General features: G+C 46.7%; 1 protein-coding gene across 1 annotated transcript in view; it reads right to left on the reverse strand.

The window, feature by feature from the left end:
• kcnq1.1 (potassium voltage-gated channel, KQT-like subfamily, member 1.1) overlaps positions 1-18,628 on the reverse strand; it is a 702,428-nt gene that overhangs the window by 569,633 nt on the left and 114,167 nt on the right. Inside the window, exon 2 of the mRNA XM_078414755.1 lies at positions 16,050-16,140. Within this exon, the coding sequence (XP_078270881.1) occupies positions 16,050-16,140 (91 nt within the window). The remainder of the gene's footprint in view (positions 1-16,049; positions 16,141-18,628) is intronic.

The raw sequence follows: 18,628 nt of genomic DNA on the forward strand, positions 1-18,628 counted from the left end.
GGGAATAACGTTTAGTGCAAGGTAAAGTCCAGTAAAGTCCAATTCAAGCTGGTCCGAGGGTCCTCAATGAGGTAGATGGCAGGTCAGGACCACTCTCTAGTCAGCGATAGAATGGTTCAGTTGCCTGAGAACAGCTGAGAAGAAACTGTCCCTGATTCTTTGTTCTTTGGCTTACGATTTTCTGGGTAATTTTTGCAGACATGTGAACTCAGCTGGACAATGCTCAGTCTCCATCTTTTTTTGTACATTGAGATATAATGTTGCTGTGATACAATCGATTCATTGGGTACCCATCTATTTACAACGCTATGACGAATGGCACACCACTCTCCAGCGTGGGAATACTCTGTACTGCAACCCCCAATATTGCATTTACATGAAATTTATGCGTATCAAAGTATTTTCCAGGAGTGCAGACATTTCGTAAATAAAGGAACATGAATGGAGTTAACTAACAGGGCGTGAAACCCAGGAGCAGGGAGGCTTATCAGCCCCTTTAGTTCTGGTATCCCCTCAATTAGATCGCAGTTCCCCCACACCTCACCTTTGCTCCTCATCCCTTCCAGCACTTAAGTTTAATAAAATTTCAATGACATTTTTCTGCAAATCTTCTACTCTCCCTGCAGTGAATCTACACATTGTAAATGGTTAGCACGCAACTAAAAGCTTTTCACTATACCTCGGTACACGTGACAAGAAACTAAACTTTAACTGAACTGATTCTCAGTCCAAGGGGAAAGAGATTTTCACACTTGTGCCAACCTAACACAATGGCCAAATAGCATTGAGCAACACTTACCTGTACTGAGTGACCTTCAGATCAAAGTAACAGAATTAGTTGTGTTCGAAGGAACTGCAAATGCTAGTTTACGGATGATGGACACAAAATGCTGGAGTAATTCAGCAGACAGGCCGTAAATCTGGAGAGAATTCTCTATCTCTAGACTCATAGAAACATAGAAAATAGGTGCAGGAGTAGGCCATTCGGCCCTTCGAGCCTGCACCGCCATTCAATATGATCATGGCTGATCATCCAACTCAGTATCCTGTACCTGCCTTCTCTCCATACCCCCCTGGTCCCTTTAGCCACAAGGGCCACATCTAACTCCCTATTAAATATAGCCAATGAACTGGCCTCAACTACCCTCTGTGGCAGAGAATTCCACAGATTCACCACTCTCTAGAATCTCTAGATTCCTTCTATCTAGAGATGCTGCCTGCCCTGCTGAGTTACTCCAGCAATTTGTGCCTCGCTAACAAAATGAGTTGATTTGCCTTTCAGAACCACTTACTAATAAAATATTTGAGCTCTAGCCTATGTATTTCAGATTTAAAATTATGGAATTCATGGACCATAGGTATGATTAAAACATTTTTTTTTAACGGTTCAAGCAATGGTCACGTAAAAACCTGGGTTCCAAGTGTTGTAAATAAATGCTACTGTTTTTCACTACTTGAATGAATGAATGAATGAATGAATGAATGAATGAATGAATGAATGAATGAATGAATAAGTTTATTGGCCAAGTATGTGCATATACAAGGAATGTGCCTTGGTGCTCCGCTCACAAATGACAACACAACATACAGTTACTTGGCACTAATTGATACCAATGGTAACTGGGGGAGTAACAGGCTTGAATTGAAGACTGAACAGCAATTGGCGGCAATATCATGAACAACCTGATGGTGGCGATGTCAGACCAGTGGCTGACAGCAAAGCAGCATCGCCACCAGGAGGTGCTCAGAGGTATTGCAACTGTGCATAATTGTTCAAATTCCCCAAATAAATTCCAAACATATCCTTTAACACTGCCAATGAGAACAGTTTTGTCAGAGAGTCATAAAATCTTACAGCACAGAGATCGGCTCTTTGGCCCATTATGTCCATAGACAGAGAGTCAGAGTCATACAGAGATAGGCCCTTCGGCCCAACTTGCCCAAACTGATGCACATGAACCATCCACACATGTACCCATGTTCATCCATGGTGATCATCAAGTAGTCATTTGTAATAACAAGGAACTGCAGATGCTGGTTTCCCAAAGAAAGACACAAAATGCTGGAGTAATCCCGTGGGTCAGGCAGCATCTCTGGAGAACGTAGATACGTGACGGTTCGGGTCACGACCCTTCTTCAGTCAAAAGAAGGGCTCCGACAAGAAACGTCACCAATCCACGTTCATTTGCAGTTGTTCCACTAGCTTATCTATGTCCCAAATAATTTTGTATACCGCTGTTACATCATCCCTCAGCCTCCTCTGCTTCAAGGAGAACAAACACAATCACTGCATCCTCATGACTTAAATACTCCAGGCCAGGCCACAATGATGATGCAGAAGCAAAGATCTTCAAATGCTTCAAGTTCTGAGGAATAAATATCACAGGCAATTTGGCCTGGACCAGCCACATCAAAGCAATGGCCAAGAAAGCACACCAATGCCTCTACTTCCTTCGAAGGCATAGGAAGTTTGGCATGTCCCCGACAACCCTCACCAACTCCGACACATGCGCTGTAGAAAGTATTTTATCGGGATGCATCACAGCACGGTTTGGAAACAACTTAGTTTCCAAGACTAAGAAATTGCAAAGAGTAGCCCAGACCATCACGTAAAACCAAATTCTCTCCCATGGACCCTGTCTACACTTCACGCTGCCTCAGCAAGGCCACCAGCATATTCAAGGACCAGTCTCATCCAAGCCACTCTCTCTTCTGCCTCTCCCATCAGGCAAGAGGTACAGAAGTGTAAAAAAGCACACCTCCAGTTTCAAGGTAAGTTTCTTCTGAGCTGTTATCAGGCAACTGAACTGTCCTCTCACCAGCTAGAGTATGATCCAGACCTCCTGTCGACCTCACTGGACACCTTTCAACTATCTTTAGTGAACTTTTATCTTGCACTAAATGTTGTGCCCTGTTGACAGCTATATTGTTAGCACGTAGAGTATTGAGTTTTCTTTGACTGGATAGCACTCACCAAAATGCTTTTTACTGTACCTGTACGAGAGGCAGTATTAACTGTTCAGATGCAAGTTCCTTTGGCAGCACTGGGAACGAGAGGAAGCTGAAGTCCGATGATCCACTGCCTGACCATTTGGAAAGCCCAATGGGTCAACATCTGGCACACCAGGTAACAGCACAGAACATAGATGTTCAGTCTGAAAAAGAGTCTTGACCAGAAACGTCACCCATCCCTTCTCTCCAGAGATGCTGCCTGTCCCGCTGAGTTACTCCAGCTTTTTGTGTCTATCTTTGGTTTGAACCAGCATCTGCAGTTCCTTCTTACACGTAGACCAGTGCACCACAGGAGCAGGCCCTTCGGCCCACAATGTCTGTGCCGAACATGATGCCAAGTTTACAATGCTGTTTTGTGTGCGCAAGATCCATATCCCTCGATTTGCTGCATCTCCATGTGCCCATCGAAAAGCCTCTTAACTATCACTATTGTGTCTGCTTACCCCACCACTCCTGCCAGGCACCCAGCACTCACTGCAATAGGATTCTGTCCCCACGTATCTTTTAATATAGTTTAGTTTTATCTTAGAGATACACCGTGAAAACAGGCCCTTCGGCCCACCGAGTCCACGCCGACCAGCAATCCTTGCACACTAGCACTATCCTACACGCACTAGGGACAATGTACAATTTTACCAAGCCAATTAGCCTACAAACATGTACGTTTTCGGAATGTGGGAGGAAACTGGAGAACCTACGCAGGTGACGGGGAGAACGTACAAACTCCACACAGACAGCCCCCGTAGTCTGGATTGAACCCGGGTCTCTGACGCTGAAAGGCAGCAACTCTGCCTCTGTGCCACTTCTTCTTTAAACTTTACTCCTATGGCCTTAAAGCTGTGCCCTCTTGTATCTGACAGTTCGGCACTGGACAGCTGTTTGTGTGAGTTTGGCTGTTGACCACATGGCACTGTGACAGTTCCTACCTTGTGCCTGGTTGTGCAGAGGCTGGTACTGCTATGTAGCTACATATATAGGTTGCTGAACTGGTGGTAGTGCCATGTGTTTCTGACGTGGAAACTGCCAGCACACAGACAGCACCCACCCCTCCACAAACAGTGCAAAGAGTCACTGCTGTAACTGGCGAATTAAACTACCAGAGGCTGGAAAATTCAGCTTGTTGAACCGGCACCCCAGGGACAGTCGACTTGCGGGGGTGTACCAGGGAATGTGTGTCATTATTTCTAAAGGATTCACAAGGGTGTGGCAGCATAGTTTCAGTGGTTCAAGATGCCAGTGTGACTGAGAGACATTTTGGCAAAGAGGGGCAGAAATAGGAAGGAGGAGGAAGGAAAGCTGAACGAGAGAAGGGATCAGGGCATGGAATCATGGAATGGGTTGAACGTGAGAGCATGGGTGAGCAAGTGTATGTGTGTGTGTGTGTGTGTGTGTGTGTGTGTGTGTGTGTGTGTGTGTGTGTGTGTGTGTGTGTGTGTGTGTGTGTGTGTGTGTGTGTGTGTGTGTGTGTGTGTGTGTGTGTGTGTGTGTGTGTGAGTGTGTGTGAGAGGGTGAGTGTGAATGTGAGTGTGGACATGGGTGTTAAGAGTATGAGTGTGAGAATGTGAGTGTGAGAGTGTGATCATGAGCAGGTGTGCGAGCGTGTGTGTGTGAGCGTGAGTGTGAGCATTAGCATGAATGTGAGTGTGGGCGTGGATGTTACAGTATGAATGTGAGAGTGTGATCGTGAACGGGTGTGTGAGCGTGTGTGTGTTAGCGTGAGTGTGAGCATGAGTGTGATCATGAGTGGGTGTGTGAGCGTGTGTGTGTGAGCGTGTGTGTGTGAGCGTGTGTGTGAGCGTGTGTGTGTGAGCGTGTGTGTGTGAGCGGGTGTGTGTGTGTGAGCGTGTGTGGGTGAGCATGTGTGTGTGAGCGTGTGTGTGTGAGCGTGTGAGTGTGAGCGTGTGTGTGTGAGCGGGTGTGTGTGTGCGGGTGTGTGTGTGAGCGGATGTGTGTGAGCGGATGTGTGTGAGCGGATGTGTGTGAGCATGTGTGTGTGAGCGGGTGTGTGTGAGCCTGAGTGTGATCGTGAGCGGGTGTGTGTGAGCGGGTGTGTGTGAGCGTGTGTGTGTGAGCGTGTGTGTGTGAGCGTGAGCGGGTGTGTGTGTGAGCGTATGTGTGAGCGTGTGTGTGTGAGCGTATGTGTGAGCGTGTGTGCGTGAGCGGGTGTGTGTCAGCGTGTGTGTGTGAGCGTGTGTGTGTGAGCGTGTGTGTGGGAGCATGAGTGTGTGCATGTGTACAGATAAACAGTCTCGTCCTATTCCTGTGCTGTAGTTTATCAATCCCTTCAGCACCAGAGGAAGAGGAGTATTGGGATATAGTTTCTTTGATCACCGTCCCCTTTGTCTCGTTTTCACACCTTATATTTCCATATCTTTGTCAAGTCAAGTCAAGTCAAGTCAATGTTATTTGTATAGCACATTTAAAAACAACCCACGTTGACCAAAGTGCTGCACATCTGATTAGGTACTAAGGGAAAAAAAAAGAAACATACAGTAGCACGCAAACAGTTCACAGCGCCTCCTCAATGAGCCTCAAACGCTAGGGAGTAGAAATAGGTTTTGAGCCTGGACTTAAAGGAGTCGATGGAGGGGGCAGTTCTGATGGGGAGAGGGATGCTGTTCCACAGTCTAGGAGCTGCAACCGCAAAAGCGCGGTCACCCCTGAGCTTAAGCCTAGACCGCGGGTATCTAGTATCTCCCTCTCCTCTGATTCAGTCTGAAGAAGGGTCTCGACCCGAAACGTCACCCATTCCTTCTCTCCAGAGATGCTGCCTGAGTTACTCCAGCATTTTGTGTCTATCTTCAGTCTAAACCAGCATCTGCAGTTCCTTCCTGCAACATTGGGATATAGTTCTCAGGCTGTACAGCATTGTTCTTATGTTCTGTGCAATGTAATTTGCAGGGGTGTATATATTCTTGCATATGTTTGACATCGGCAAACAAGGTTGAAATCCTTGTATTTTATCTTCTGGCTGTAGAGTTTCCAGAGCTGGGCAGCATTCCAGCATGAGGGAATATTGCAGTTGGCAACTTTTGTGGGATGAGATAAATTGCAACTTCATTCATAAAAATAAATAAAAATAAAGCTTCAGGTGTAATAATATGGTGCCCTTCTAATGACAGAATCCTGCCATAAGGTGCTGCTCTCTCTCTCTCTCTCTCTCTCTCTCTCTCTCGAGAGAGAGAGAGAGAGAGAGAGAGAGAGAGAGAGAGAGAGAGAGAGAGAGAGAGAGAGAGAGAGAGAGAGAGAGAGAGAGAGAGAGAGAGATGTGGCTGGATAATCAGCAGATTTAAATTAAAACAGAGAATGCTCAGTCAGATAGCGTCTATGGAGAGAGAAACAGAGCTTACGTCTCAGGTCAGTAAACCTCCATCCGAACATCATAACTTCATAAATTCTTGGAGCAGAATTAGGCCATTAGGCCCATCAAGTCTAGTCCGCAATTTCCTCTCTAGTCTCCCGCAATGTCCTCGGATATATCTGATCAGGCCCTGGAGATTTGTCTACCTTCATACACGACAGTACCTTCAGTACTTCAACGGTAACACTGGCTGTTCTCAAGACACTTCCATTGACTGCCCCGGTTGTTGAAACCAGCTGCCTGAAGGATCTCAGGGCCACTGTTTCTACACTTGAAAGGAGACTGTTTCACCTGCTCCATCATGGCTACACTCAGTGAGACTTTTAGCTCCAGTCAGAAAGTTACAAGTTCAATCCACTCAACCTCGTTTAAGCAAATACTAAGAAGCCCATTTCAACATTTTCTTATCTTCAATATTTCAAAAATGACTAGGAAGGAGGCCATTCAGTCCATCGGGTCTAACCTATTTTTTAAATGCAGTCCTATCAACCCTATTCCCCCATATATTTCCCTGTAATATATATTGTTCCTCATGTAACCTCCACTCCCCAACTCAATGTATGCACCAATCACCTACACTAGGAGAAATTTACAAAAAAAACAATTAACCTTGAAATCAGAACCTTGTTGTATGAGAGATTAAAACTAAGTGCCTGTTTGGCTGTTGGGTTTGGTGATAATGGCTGAAGGGCAGCAAAGTCTCCTGATATCTCGACACGAAACGTCACCCATTCCTTCTCTCCCGAGATGCCGCCTGACCTGCTGAGTTACTCCAGCAGTTTGTGAATAAATACCTTCGATTTGTACCAGCATCTGCAGTTATTTTCTTACACTGATATCCTGGTCCACCTTTTTCCTTTCACTGGCCTTACAGTCCGCAGCAGTCTACTGAAAAATACAGTAATACTGCCATCTGTTGGACACTCAGCGTATTGTGGATCAAAGGTATGGAATGCAGTCAAATTAAAAGCTCAGCTTCCGCAAAGCCAATTTCCTGGTTAACATCTTTTTAGGAGCTTCATACCAGGAGGAGTCAAGATAAAAGAGATAGAAGGGCGACACAGTGGTGCACGGTAAAGTTGCTGCCTTACAGCGCCGGAGACCCGGGTTTGATCTTGACTATGGGTGCTATCTGTATGGAGTTTGTACGTTCTTCCTGTGACTGCGTGGTTTTCCATCGGGTGCTCCGGTTTTCTCCCACACTCCAAAGGCGCACGTTTGTAGGTTAGTTGACTTTGGTAACAAATTGTAAATTGTCCCTGGTGTGTAGTATAGTGCTAGTGTACGGGGATCGCTAGTCAACACAGACTCGGTGGGCCGAAGGGCCTGTTTCCATGCTGTTTCCCTAAAGTTACTGCGCTCTGAAGTTCGCAGTTTTCAGCTTAGAATGATCAATGATATACTATGGATAAAATGATAGATGGTTAAGGGCATAAGTTTAAGGTGAGAAGGGAAAGATTTAAAGGGGACCTGAGGGGCAAGTATTTTCACACAGAAGGTAGTAGTTATCCGGAATAAGCTGCCAGAGGAAATGGTAGAATTACAATGTTTAAAATACATTTGCACAGGTACATACCAAGGAATTATTTAAATGGATGTGGGCTAAGGGCAAGAAAATGCAACAAAAAATAAATAAAGTGTTGGAGTACGGCACGGTAGCGCAGCGGTAGAGTTGCTGCTTTACAGCGAATGCAGCGCCGGAGACTCAGGTTCGATCCTGACTACGGGTGCTGCACTGTAAGGAGTTTGTACGTTCTCCCCGTGACCTGCGTGGGTTTTCTCCGAGATCTTCGGTTTCCTCCCACACTCCAAAGACGTACAGGTATGTAGGTTAATTGGCTGGGTAAATGTAAAAATTGTCCCTAGTGGGTGTAGGATAGTGTTAATGTGCGGGGATCGCTGGGCGGCACGGACTTGGAGGGCCGAAAAGGCCTGTTTCCGGCTGTATATATATGATATGATATGATATGATAACTCAGCAGGTCAGGTAGCATCTCTGGAGAATATGGACTGGTGATGTTTCGAGTCGTGACCCTCTCTTCAGAAGAAAATAGGACTAGCTCAAGTGGGCAACTTGATCGGCATGGATGAATTGGGCCTATTTTCATGCTTTATGACTCTTTGAGCCGCAAAAACACAAATTCTTTCAATGACGACATGTATTAGCCATCATGCGGGCCTGGACGTCTAACCCTGGTCTGATGGGGCCAGACTATTTGTAACTAACTTGAATGAGCTATTTCTCTCTCTTTGACTCATCCCACCCCATCCCCAGCTTAAAGGTTGTCTGTCCACTTCCCTCCCCAGATGCTGCATGACCTGCTGAGTTCCTCGAGCATCAGCTCAGCACTTGATCCTGTAGAGGGTGACAGGCACAATGTCGCCACATGTGAGTCACATGTTTGAGACTGTTGCAGTTACAGCCAAGATGTTGAAAGGATTACAAGTACCGGAACTTGGCTTGGGTTGGGCGTGATGGTGTCAGGTTATAATCTGGCACAGTGCAGATGCAAGGGAGAATTCTCATTCCCTCAGGTGGGGCAGTTGCAACAGGGTGGCAGTGACTTCATGCACTCTGAGCATCACCCCCCTGCGGCAAACTTCAAACAGACGGAGGAGGCTCTGCCCGGGTTCCCGTCCCGAGCCCGGATCACAGGGCTGGGCAGGTGGCTGGGAGGTGCCTGGTCACCTCGGTTCTGATCAGGGGCTTAGCACAGGGAGATGAGTACGGGTGGCAGGGGTTATGGGGAGAAGGCAGGAGAATGGAGGCAGAGATAGATGGACATGATGGGCCAAATGGCCTAATTCTGCTCCTATCACTTATGTGGTGGGAACCAGGACTGGGCGAAGTTAGGACAGAGATCAATGCTGCCACTGGATGTTTGACGACATATTGGTTGGTGGAGCATTTTGATAAAGTTGGGGAGCTTACCAGAAAGATGAAAGTGATTTACATAACAAGAGTCCCGATCGCAGAGATATAACGTTGGATTCACAGTTTTTTACAGCACAGAAACAGGCACCAAGTTTAGTTTAGTTTAGAGATGTAGCATGGAAATGGGCCCTTCGGCCTACTGTATCCATGCCAACCAGCGATCCCCGTGCATTAGTGCTATCCTACACACTGCGGACAGATTACAATCTTTACCAAAGCCAATTAACGTACAGGTTTGTGTGCATTGCGGGAGTGTGTTTGGAGTGTGGGAGGAATCCGCAGCACCTGGAGAAAACCCATGCGGGCACGGGGAGATTGTACAAACTTCATACAAACCGCACCTGGAGTCAGGATCGAGCCCAGGTCTCTGGCGGTGTAAGGCAGCAACTCTACCTCTGCGCCACCGTGCCGCTCAAGTCTGTGCTGACCATCAAGCACTCTTTCACGCTAATCCCATTTTTCCTCTCCTATCCCTGTTACCCATCGTCCCCTGATACTACTGCCTCCGACCTGCACCAGGGGGAGATAACAAAAGCCAATTAACCTCATGACATTGAAATGTGGGAGGGAATAGAACACCCGAAACAAACCCATCTGGTCACAGGGAGAATGGGCAGACTCCATATAGACAACAGCAGAGGTCAGGATCGAACCGTGCTCCATGATGCTGTGAATAGTTTAGTTCATTGTCATGTGCATCAAGGCACATTGAAGAACTTTTGTTGTGTGCTAACCAGTTCGCGGAAAGACTATACATGATTACAATTGAGCCATCCAGAGGCTACAGATGCATGATAAAGGGAATGGCGTTTAGTGCAAGATAAAGTCCTGTAAAGTCCGATCCGAGATGGTCCGAGGGTCTCCAACGAAGCAGATAGTAGCTCAGGACCAGTCTTTAGTGATTAATTTGCCTGATAACAGCTAGGAAGAAACTGTCCCTGAATCTGGAGGTATGTGTTTTCACACTTCTGTACTTCTTGCCTGATGGGAGAGGGTAGAAGAGGGAGTGACCAAGGTGTGACTTGCCGAGGCAGCGTGAGGTGTAAATGGAGCCGATGGAAGGGAGGTTGGTTTGTGTGATGGTCTGGGCTGCGTCCACAATTCTCTGCAATTTCCTGCGGTCTTGGATGGAGCTGTTCCCAAACCATGCTGCGATGCATCCCGATAAAATAATTCCTACGGCGCGTCCGTAGAAGTTGGTGAGAGTTGTAGGGGACATGCCGAACTTCCTAGGCCTTCTCAGGGAAGTAGAGGCATTGGTGTGCCATCTTGAAAGGACAGGTTGACAGGGAATAACATCCTTAGCAAACCCTTGCCATCGAGCTGGGACAGAAGAATAAGTCCTTCCAAGGAGCAGCCCATCAAATGTCTGATGCAACAGGAAATAACTCACGGTCACTGTATGTCACTGCCAGAAAATACATTCATTTTCACTTCTATGAGGTTGAAATGGAAACCGCGTCATGCAAATGAACCTCTCGGCCTGACTCCTCCAAACAAAATGTATTGTTCAATCGGTTGCAATGTGGTATTGTGAAGTGGGAGTAAGCACTGTGCTGGAATTGAACCAGGATTTAATTAGGGAAGAATGTAGTGTGGAAAACCTGAACGATAGAGACACCCAAGGGGTGGGAGAGGTGTCAGCTGAGATTGGGAAACTGTCCCCACCAATCCCGTTTCACTCGTTGCGCCTACGGCAGGTCCTACGATACGATACGATAGAACGGGCGGCACGGTGGCGCAGCGGTAGAGTTGCTGCCTTACAGCGAATGCAGCACCGGAGACTCAGGTTCGATCCCGACTACGGGCGCCGCCTGTACAGAGTTTGTACGTTCTCCCCGTGACCTGCGTGGGTTTTCTCCAAGCTCTTCGGTTTCCTCCCACACTCCAAAGACGTGCAGGTATGTAGGTTAATTGACTGGGTAAATGTAAAAATTGTCCCTAGTGTGTGTAGGATAGTGTTAATGTGCGGGGATCGCTGGGCAGCGCGGACTTGGTGGGCCGAAGGGCCTGTTTCCGCACTGTATCTCTAAATCTAAATCTAAAAATCTTTATTTTTCCCAGGCAATCAGGAAACACAACAAGATACAAGAAACGTGAAATTAAAGAGTCATCATCCCAACTTTCCCCTCTTCCTTCATGGTGAGGATCAGACTCTCCCTCTCTTGGAACAGCAGAGGTTGAGGGGAGACTTGACAGAAGTACATAAAATTAAGAGTGGCACAGTCAAAAAAGCTTTTCACGGTACCTCAGTACGTGACAATACATGAAACTAAACTAGACTAGAAAGGGTAGACAATCAGAACCTTTCGCCGAGGGTGGAAATGTCCAAAACCAGAGGGCACAGCTATAAGGTGAGAGGGGGACAATATAATGGAGATATGCGGGGCACGGTTTTTTTTTACACAGAGGTAGGGGCCTGCAACACAGTGCCAGGGGTAGTGAGGGCTGCAACACAGTGTCAGGGGTAGTGAGGGCTGGAACACAGTGTCAGGGGTAGTGAGGGCTGCAACACAGTGCCAGGGGTAGTGAGGCCTGGAACTCCGTGCCAGGGATAGTGAGGGCTGGAACACAGTGCCAGGGGTAATGAGGCCTGGAACACCGTGCCAGGGGTAGTGAGGGCTGGAACACAGTGCCTGGGGTAGTGAGGGCTGGAACACAGTGCCTGGGATAGTGAGGGCTGGAACACAGTGCCAGGGGTAGTGAGGGCTGGAACACAGTGCCAGGGGTAGTGAGGGCTGGAACACAGTGCCTGGGATAGTGAGGGCTGGAACACAGTGTCAGGGGTAGTGAGGGCTGGGACACAGTGTCTGGGGTAGTGAGGGCTGGAACACAGTGCCTGGGATAGTGAGGGCTGGGACACAGTGCGAGGGGTGGTGGCGAAGGCAGATACGATAGTGGCGATTTACATCGGCACATGGATTACAGGGAACGGAGGGATATGGATCACTTGCAGGCGGATGAGTTCAGTTCAGCTCGGCATCATGTTCGGCACAAACATAGTGGGCCAGAGGGCCCATTCCCGTGCTGTACAGTCCTATGTTCTATGTTCTAGACCTTTCTAACCCCTTCCGAACTGTATCAGCACGCACCATGCTCATATCCTCGCGTCCTGGCAACATCCTCGTAAATCTTCTCTGTACGCTTACCAACATCTTTCCTGTAACACGGTGCCCAGAACTGAACACAATACTCTAAACGTGGCCTCACCAACGTCTTCTACAACTGCAACATGGCCAACATGGCTACATTCAACACTCTCACTGACGAAGGTCAATGTGCCAAAAGTATTTTTTGACCACCCAATCTACCTGCGAGGCCACCTTCAAAGAACTATGTGCCTGCCCAGCTAAAGAGAACAAACAGGGACGGGTTTGGCATAAGATGGTGAGAATTGCACAGAGTGTTGATTCAGGCATTCAGGTTTGTCAATCAAACCGCTCCCGAGCCCATTTTACAATATCCGGACCACAGTCACTCAACTGGAACTGCTGGTACCCTGTTCTAGGGGAGGGTGAAAGAGAGGAGAGCATGACGCCGGTGATATAAATGGCAAATCAACTCCTTTTAGTGCAATCTTTAGGCAGCGTTGAACTCTTTTATTTATCCCATGACGGTGAGCTGTAAGGGAGGCCAAAGAAACTGCAGAAGCTAAAATCTTGAGAAAACCACAAAGTGCTGAAGTAACTCAGCAGGTCAGGCACATATCAACTTTCACCCTGTCAGCCATCACTCCATGCTATGACATTTTTGCTACCTCCAATGGGATCCCACCAGTAGTCACATCTTCCCATCTCCACCCCTTTCTGCTTTCCACAGAGACCGTTCCCTCCGCAACTCTCTGATTCACTCATCCCTTCCCACGCCAACCACCGCCTCCGCAAGTACTTTCCCCAGCAACCGCGGGTGAAGCTACATCTGTCCCTATACCTCCTCCCTTGACTCTGTCCAGGGACCCCGACAGTCCTTTCAATGAGGCAGGGGTTTACTTGCATTTCCTCGAACCTCATCTACTGTATCCTTAGTTCTAGGTTTGGGCTCCTATACATTAGCGAAACAAACCGCAGACTGGGTGATCATTTCGCAGAACACATGCTCAGTCTGCCTTGGCCTACGTGATCTCTCAGTTGCCAAACACTGTAACTTCCCATTCTCCTAATGACCTTTGTGTCCTGGGCCTCCTCCACTGTCAGAGTGAGACCACACGCACTTGGAGGAACAGCACCCCATATATCGCTTGGGCAGCTTATACCCCAGCGGTATGAATATTTATTTCTCTAATTTCAATTCAAGTCAAGTCAAGTCAATTTTATTTGTATAGCACATTTAAAAACAACCCACGTTGACCAAAGTGCTGTACATCTGATTAGGTACTAAGGAAAAAATGAAACATACAGTAGCACACAAACATAACAGCGCATACAAAACAGTTCACAGCGCCTCCTCAGAGGGCCTCAAACGCTAGGGAGTAGAAATAGGTTTTGAGCCTGGACTTAAAGGAGTCGATGGAGGGGGCAGTTCTGATGGGGAGAGGGATGCTGTTCCACAGTCTAGGAGCTGCAACCGCAAAAGCACGGTCACCCCTGAGCTTAAGCCTACACCGCGGGATAGTCAGTAGCCCCAAGTCGGCCGACCTGAGGGACCTGGAGTTAGAGAGGTGGGTTAGAAGATTTTTGATGTAGGGGGGGAATGTCCATTTAGGGCTTTATATGTGAATAGGAGGAGCTTGAATTAATCAAGGGTTAATTTCAAGTAACCCTTGCATTCCCCCTCTCTCTCTGTCCCTCCCCCACCCTAGTCATCCTGCTGGTTCCATTGTTGGTATCCCATCGTTATCCCCTCCTCCATATCCAACAAAGGACCATTGTGGGCTCCACCTTTCTTGGGACTTTCTTCTGAATCGGCTGTAATTTCTTCTGAATCTTTTCACACCTCTAGTTTCCCTCTCCCCTGACTCAGTCTGAAGAAGGGTCTCAACCTGAAACATCACCTATTCCTTCTCTCCAGAGATGCTGCCTGACCTGTTGAGCTACTCCAGTATTTTGTGTCTATCTTCAGTGTAAAGCAGCACCTGCTGTTAATTCCTACCCATCCAACTGATCCAATTTAATACATAACCCCCAACCGAACAAGGCCTGATTTTCAGCAACGACTGAGAAAATATTTTACCAAATTCCTTTTGAATATCCAGGTGCACCACATCCACTCTTTTCCCATGATCTATTTTACTGATATACTCCTCAGAGAGCTATGAAATTTGGCATGCTACGTATCCTTTCATAAAACTATGTTGACTCTACCTAATCAGTATAGTTTAAGTGCTCTGTAAATATATGCTTACTAATGGATTCCAGCACTGGCTGACATTTTACGTCAGTGGTGTTAGATTTGCTGTCTTATCTCGAGGACCATTCCAGAATCTTAAGCTTGATCATCAAATGCATTTATTGTTTCTTCAGCCACCTCTTTTACAAATGCAAGGAGCAGGTCCAGATAATTTGTTAGCATTTGCTCCCCGTATTTTCTTTCATAAATTTAATTCTTCAATACAGACTTAAATAGGAACCTGAGGGGTAACTTTTTCACACAGAGGTTGGTGGGTGTAGGGAACGAGCTGCCGCAGGAGGCAGTTGAGGCAGGTGGTGTGGCAACATTTAAGAAACATTTGGACATGTACATGGATAGGACAGGTTTGGAAGGACAGGGGCCATATGCGGGCAGGTGGGACTGGTGTACATGGGACATGTTGGTACTGTGGGCAAGTTAGGCCGAAGGGCCTGTTTCCACACTGTATGACTCTCTATGACATTTTCGTTGATAATATTAATTGCCACCAGATCCTTATTACTTTGCATTACTTATCAGATCCTTGATTCACCAGCATTGTATTTATGATATCTTCTGCAATTAATTCGAAACATACTTGTTTATTACATTAGATATTACTTTATTCTCCATTATAATGTATCCATAATTTACCTCTTGCACCCACATTTTTTCATTTCTTTCTTGTATATATATATATATATATATATATATATACATATATATATACATAATATATATATGAGAAGCTCTTACAATTTTAACAAGAAAATATTAATTTCTGTTATCTCCATCATCATTTTGTTCATGGACAGACACAAAACGATGGAGTAACTCAGCGGGTCAAGCTGCATCTCTGGAAAAAAAGGTGCCATTTTGGCTCGGGACCCTTCTTCACTGAAAAAAAATGTCCCGACTCGAAACATCCCCTACCCATTTTCTCAGGAGATGCTGCCTGATCGTTGAGCTGCTCTAGCATTTTGTGTCTTTCTTGTTTGAAGTTAACCACTTCTCACGGTAGGATGTATAAAGAAATTTTCATGTTCATAGGTGACAGGAGTGGAATTAGGCCATTCGGCCCATCAAGTCTACTCTGCCATTCAGTCATGGCTGATCTATCTTTCCCTCTCAACCCCATTCTCCTGCCTTCTCCCCCTAACCTCTAACACCCGTGATAATCAAGAATCTGCCAATCTCCCCCTGAGAAATATCCATTGACTTGGCCTCCACAGCCTTCTGTGGCAAAGAATTCCACATATTCACCATCCTCTGTCTAGAGAAATTCCTCCTCATCTCCTTCCTAAAGGAACATCCTTTAAATGATGGGAATTCTTGCTCTAAATAACCAGGCATTCCATTCCAGAGTCTGTACAGAAGAAAATGTGTCATCAAAGTTTAGTCTAGCTGTTTACGTACCATCCAAACGAGAGCTCTGTTGGCAAAGTAATGGTACTGTTCGATTGTCGACATGACACTGAAGATGAGGCAAACCAAAACGATAAGAAATCTGGAAGGCAAAATGAGGGTGAAATGAGAAGGATGAAATATGAACACTTATTGTTTCGAAAAGAGGAATAAAATACAACTACATCATTTCACGTGCAGGAAGGAAATGCAGATAGACACAAAATCCTGGAGCAACTCTGCGGGTCAGGCAGCAACTCTGGAAAAAAGGAATAGGTGACCCTTCAGAGTCTGAAGAAGGGTTCTGACCCGAATCACAACCTGTTCCTTTTCTCCAGAGATGCTGCCTGAGTCACTCCAGCACTTTGTGTCTTTCTTCCAGCAGCTTCTGAAGAAGGAACATTTACCTGAAACCCATATCTCTTAACCATTCCACAGATTCACCACCCACTGACTAAAGAAAGCCTACCTCATCTCCTTCCCAAAGGAACGTCCTATAATTCTGAGGTTATGACCTCTGGTCCTAGACTCTCCCACTATTGGAAACATCCTCTTTGCATCCACTCTATCCAGGCCTTTCACTATTCGGTAAGTTTCAATGAGCCCCCCCCCCCCTCCCCTCATGCTTTAAAACTCCAGCGAGTACCGGCCTAGTGTCATCAAAAACTCATCATATGTTAACCCACTCATTCCTGGGATAATTCTCGTAAACCTCCTCTGGACCCTCTCCAGCGGCAGCACATCCTTCCTCAGATATGGGGCCCAAACTTGCTCACAATACTCCAAATGCCGTCTGACCAACGCCTTACAGAGCCTCAGCATTACATCTCTGCATTTTAGTCCTCTCGAAATAAGTGCTAGCATTGCATTTGCCTTCCTTACTACCGTTTCGACGTGCAAATTAACTTTTTGGGAATCCTGCACTAGTACTCCCAAGTCTGGAGGCAGAAGGGACGGTTGACCCAGGCAGTACACTCTGTGTTCCCCCACAGTATTGCTTGACAACGTCTGCACAGTAAATGGCATCATTCTATTAACCCTGATGAAGAAACTTCAGAGGGTCAAGGACGATACTTGGTCTCCAAGCGCCCAGTCCAATTTCCAGAGTGATTCAAAATGACCTGGGAACGGTGGTAACATCCATTCACTCTGGAACGGAATTGTTTTTAATCTTGCACTCTTTAAAAATAAATTCCCTGTCACACAAATAAAATTAATAAGCAAAAAGCATTTTCAACAGATTTGACAAGGTAATTGCAAGGGTGATGATGGAAAGTCCAGACTACAGGTCACACACAATGGGTCAGTGTAAGGACTTCCCCATTTAGAATGGAGATGAGCAATGCCTTCACTCAATAGTTTTCAAATTATTTTAATTCTCTATCCAAGAGAATTCTGGATATTCTGCCAATGGGTACATTTAACAGGAATGCCAGAGTTTGGGATATCTACAGAAATAGGAATGGAGCAGTAATGTAAGACACGTGGACGGGAAATGGATAGGAAAGACTTGGAGAGATATGGGCCAAACGCGGGCAAATGGGACTAGCCTAGATGAGGCATCTTGGTTGGCATGGATGTGTTGGACCAAAGGGCCTGTTTCCATGCTGTATAACGCTATGATGTAGCTGAGACCGATCTCACTGACCAGTTGCCCTATGTATATTTTCAGCCACTTTTGACTTTGGATCCATTGTGATCCAGGTCCAACAGCAATGTTCCAGCACCCTTGATTCTAGAGCATTTCCGGACGAGGGATCAACAGAGGTCACGGCCTCCAAGAGGTGCCCAACGGCTCCGGAGCAGTCCGCCTAGGCCGCCGGTGAGCTGAGACAGCGTTCCGCAAAATCGGCCTCAGAAATCGGCTCTGGGAACGGATCTGCCGACTCCGGCCGGGCAAGGGTTCCAGAGCCCCGGCCGCAGCGGACAAATTCAACCCATTGATTGGCAGCAGAGGTTGGCTGGCTATGAGAACGGATCTGCTGCCTACAGCCAGACCAGAGTTCCAGAGCCCTGGCCACAGGGGGCAAATTGGGCCCGCCGATCAGACACGGAAGTCCTGAAGAGGTCGAGATCGGCCGCATCATCCGGCCTAAGTGCCACATTTTCGGGGGGACTTCTGGGGGGGGGGATTTCAAGTGCACTCTCGTGATTTTGTCCAGTTTAAAGTAGGCACCGGACCATCAGTTGCTGTGAAATCAGTGGTGGACTAATTAATTCCTGTATATTTAGATTTTGTTAACCATAAATAAAGGTTTGCTATTAGCTCCATCCTTTGTGCTAGTCTTATCAATCAAAAGAAGAAGTGAACACTATTGTCGGTAAAATGGGATGGGATATTGCTACTCGGGAAATAGGAAGGCAGCATGCAAATGTAAGGGGGGAGAGAGTGGGGCTCCCTAGACAAAGTGGTGAAGTCTGAAGAAGGGTCTCGACCCGAAACATCACCCATTCCTTCCCTCCTGAGATGGTGCCTGACCTGCTGAGTTACTCCAGCATTTTGTGAAATAAATACCTTTGATTTGTACCAGCATCTGCAGTTATTTTCTTACACTAAGTGGTGAAGATGGCAGGCAGTGGAGGAGGTGGCA

This window comes from Rhinoraja longicauda, chromosome 18, assembly GCF_053455715.1.
Source record: "Rhinoraja longicauda isolate Sanriku21f chromosome 18, sRhiLon1.1, whole genome shotgun sequence".
NCBI lineage: Eukaryota > Metazoa > Chordata > Chondrichthyes > Rajiformes > Arhynchobatidae > Rhinoraja > Rhinoraja longicauda.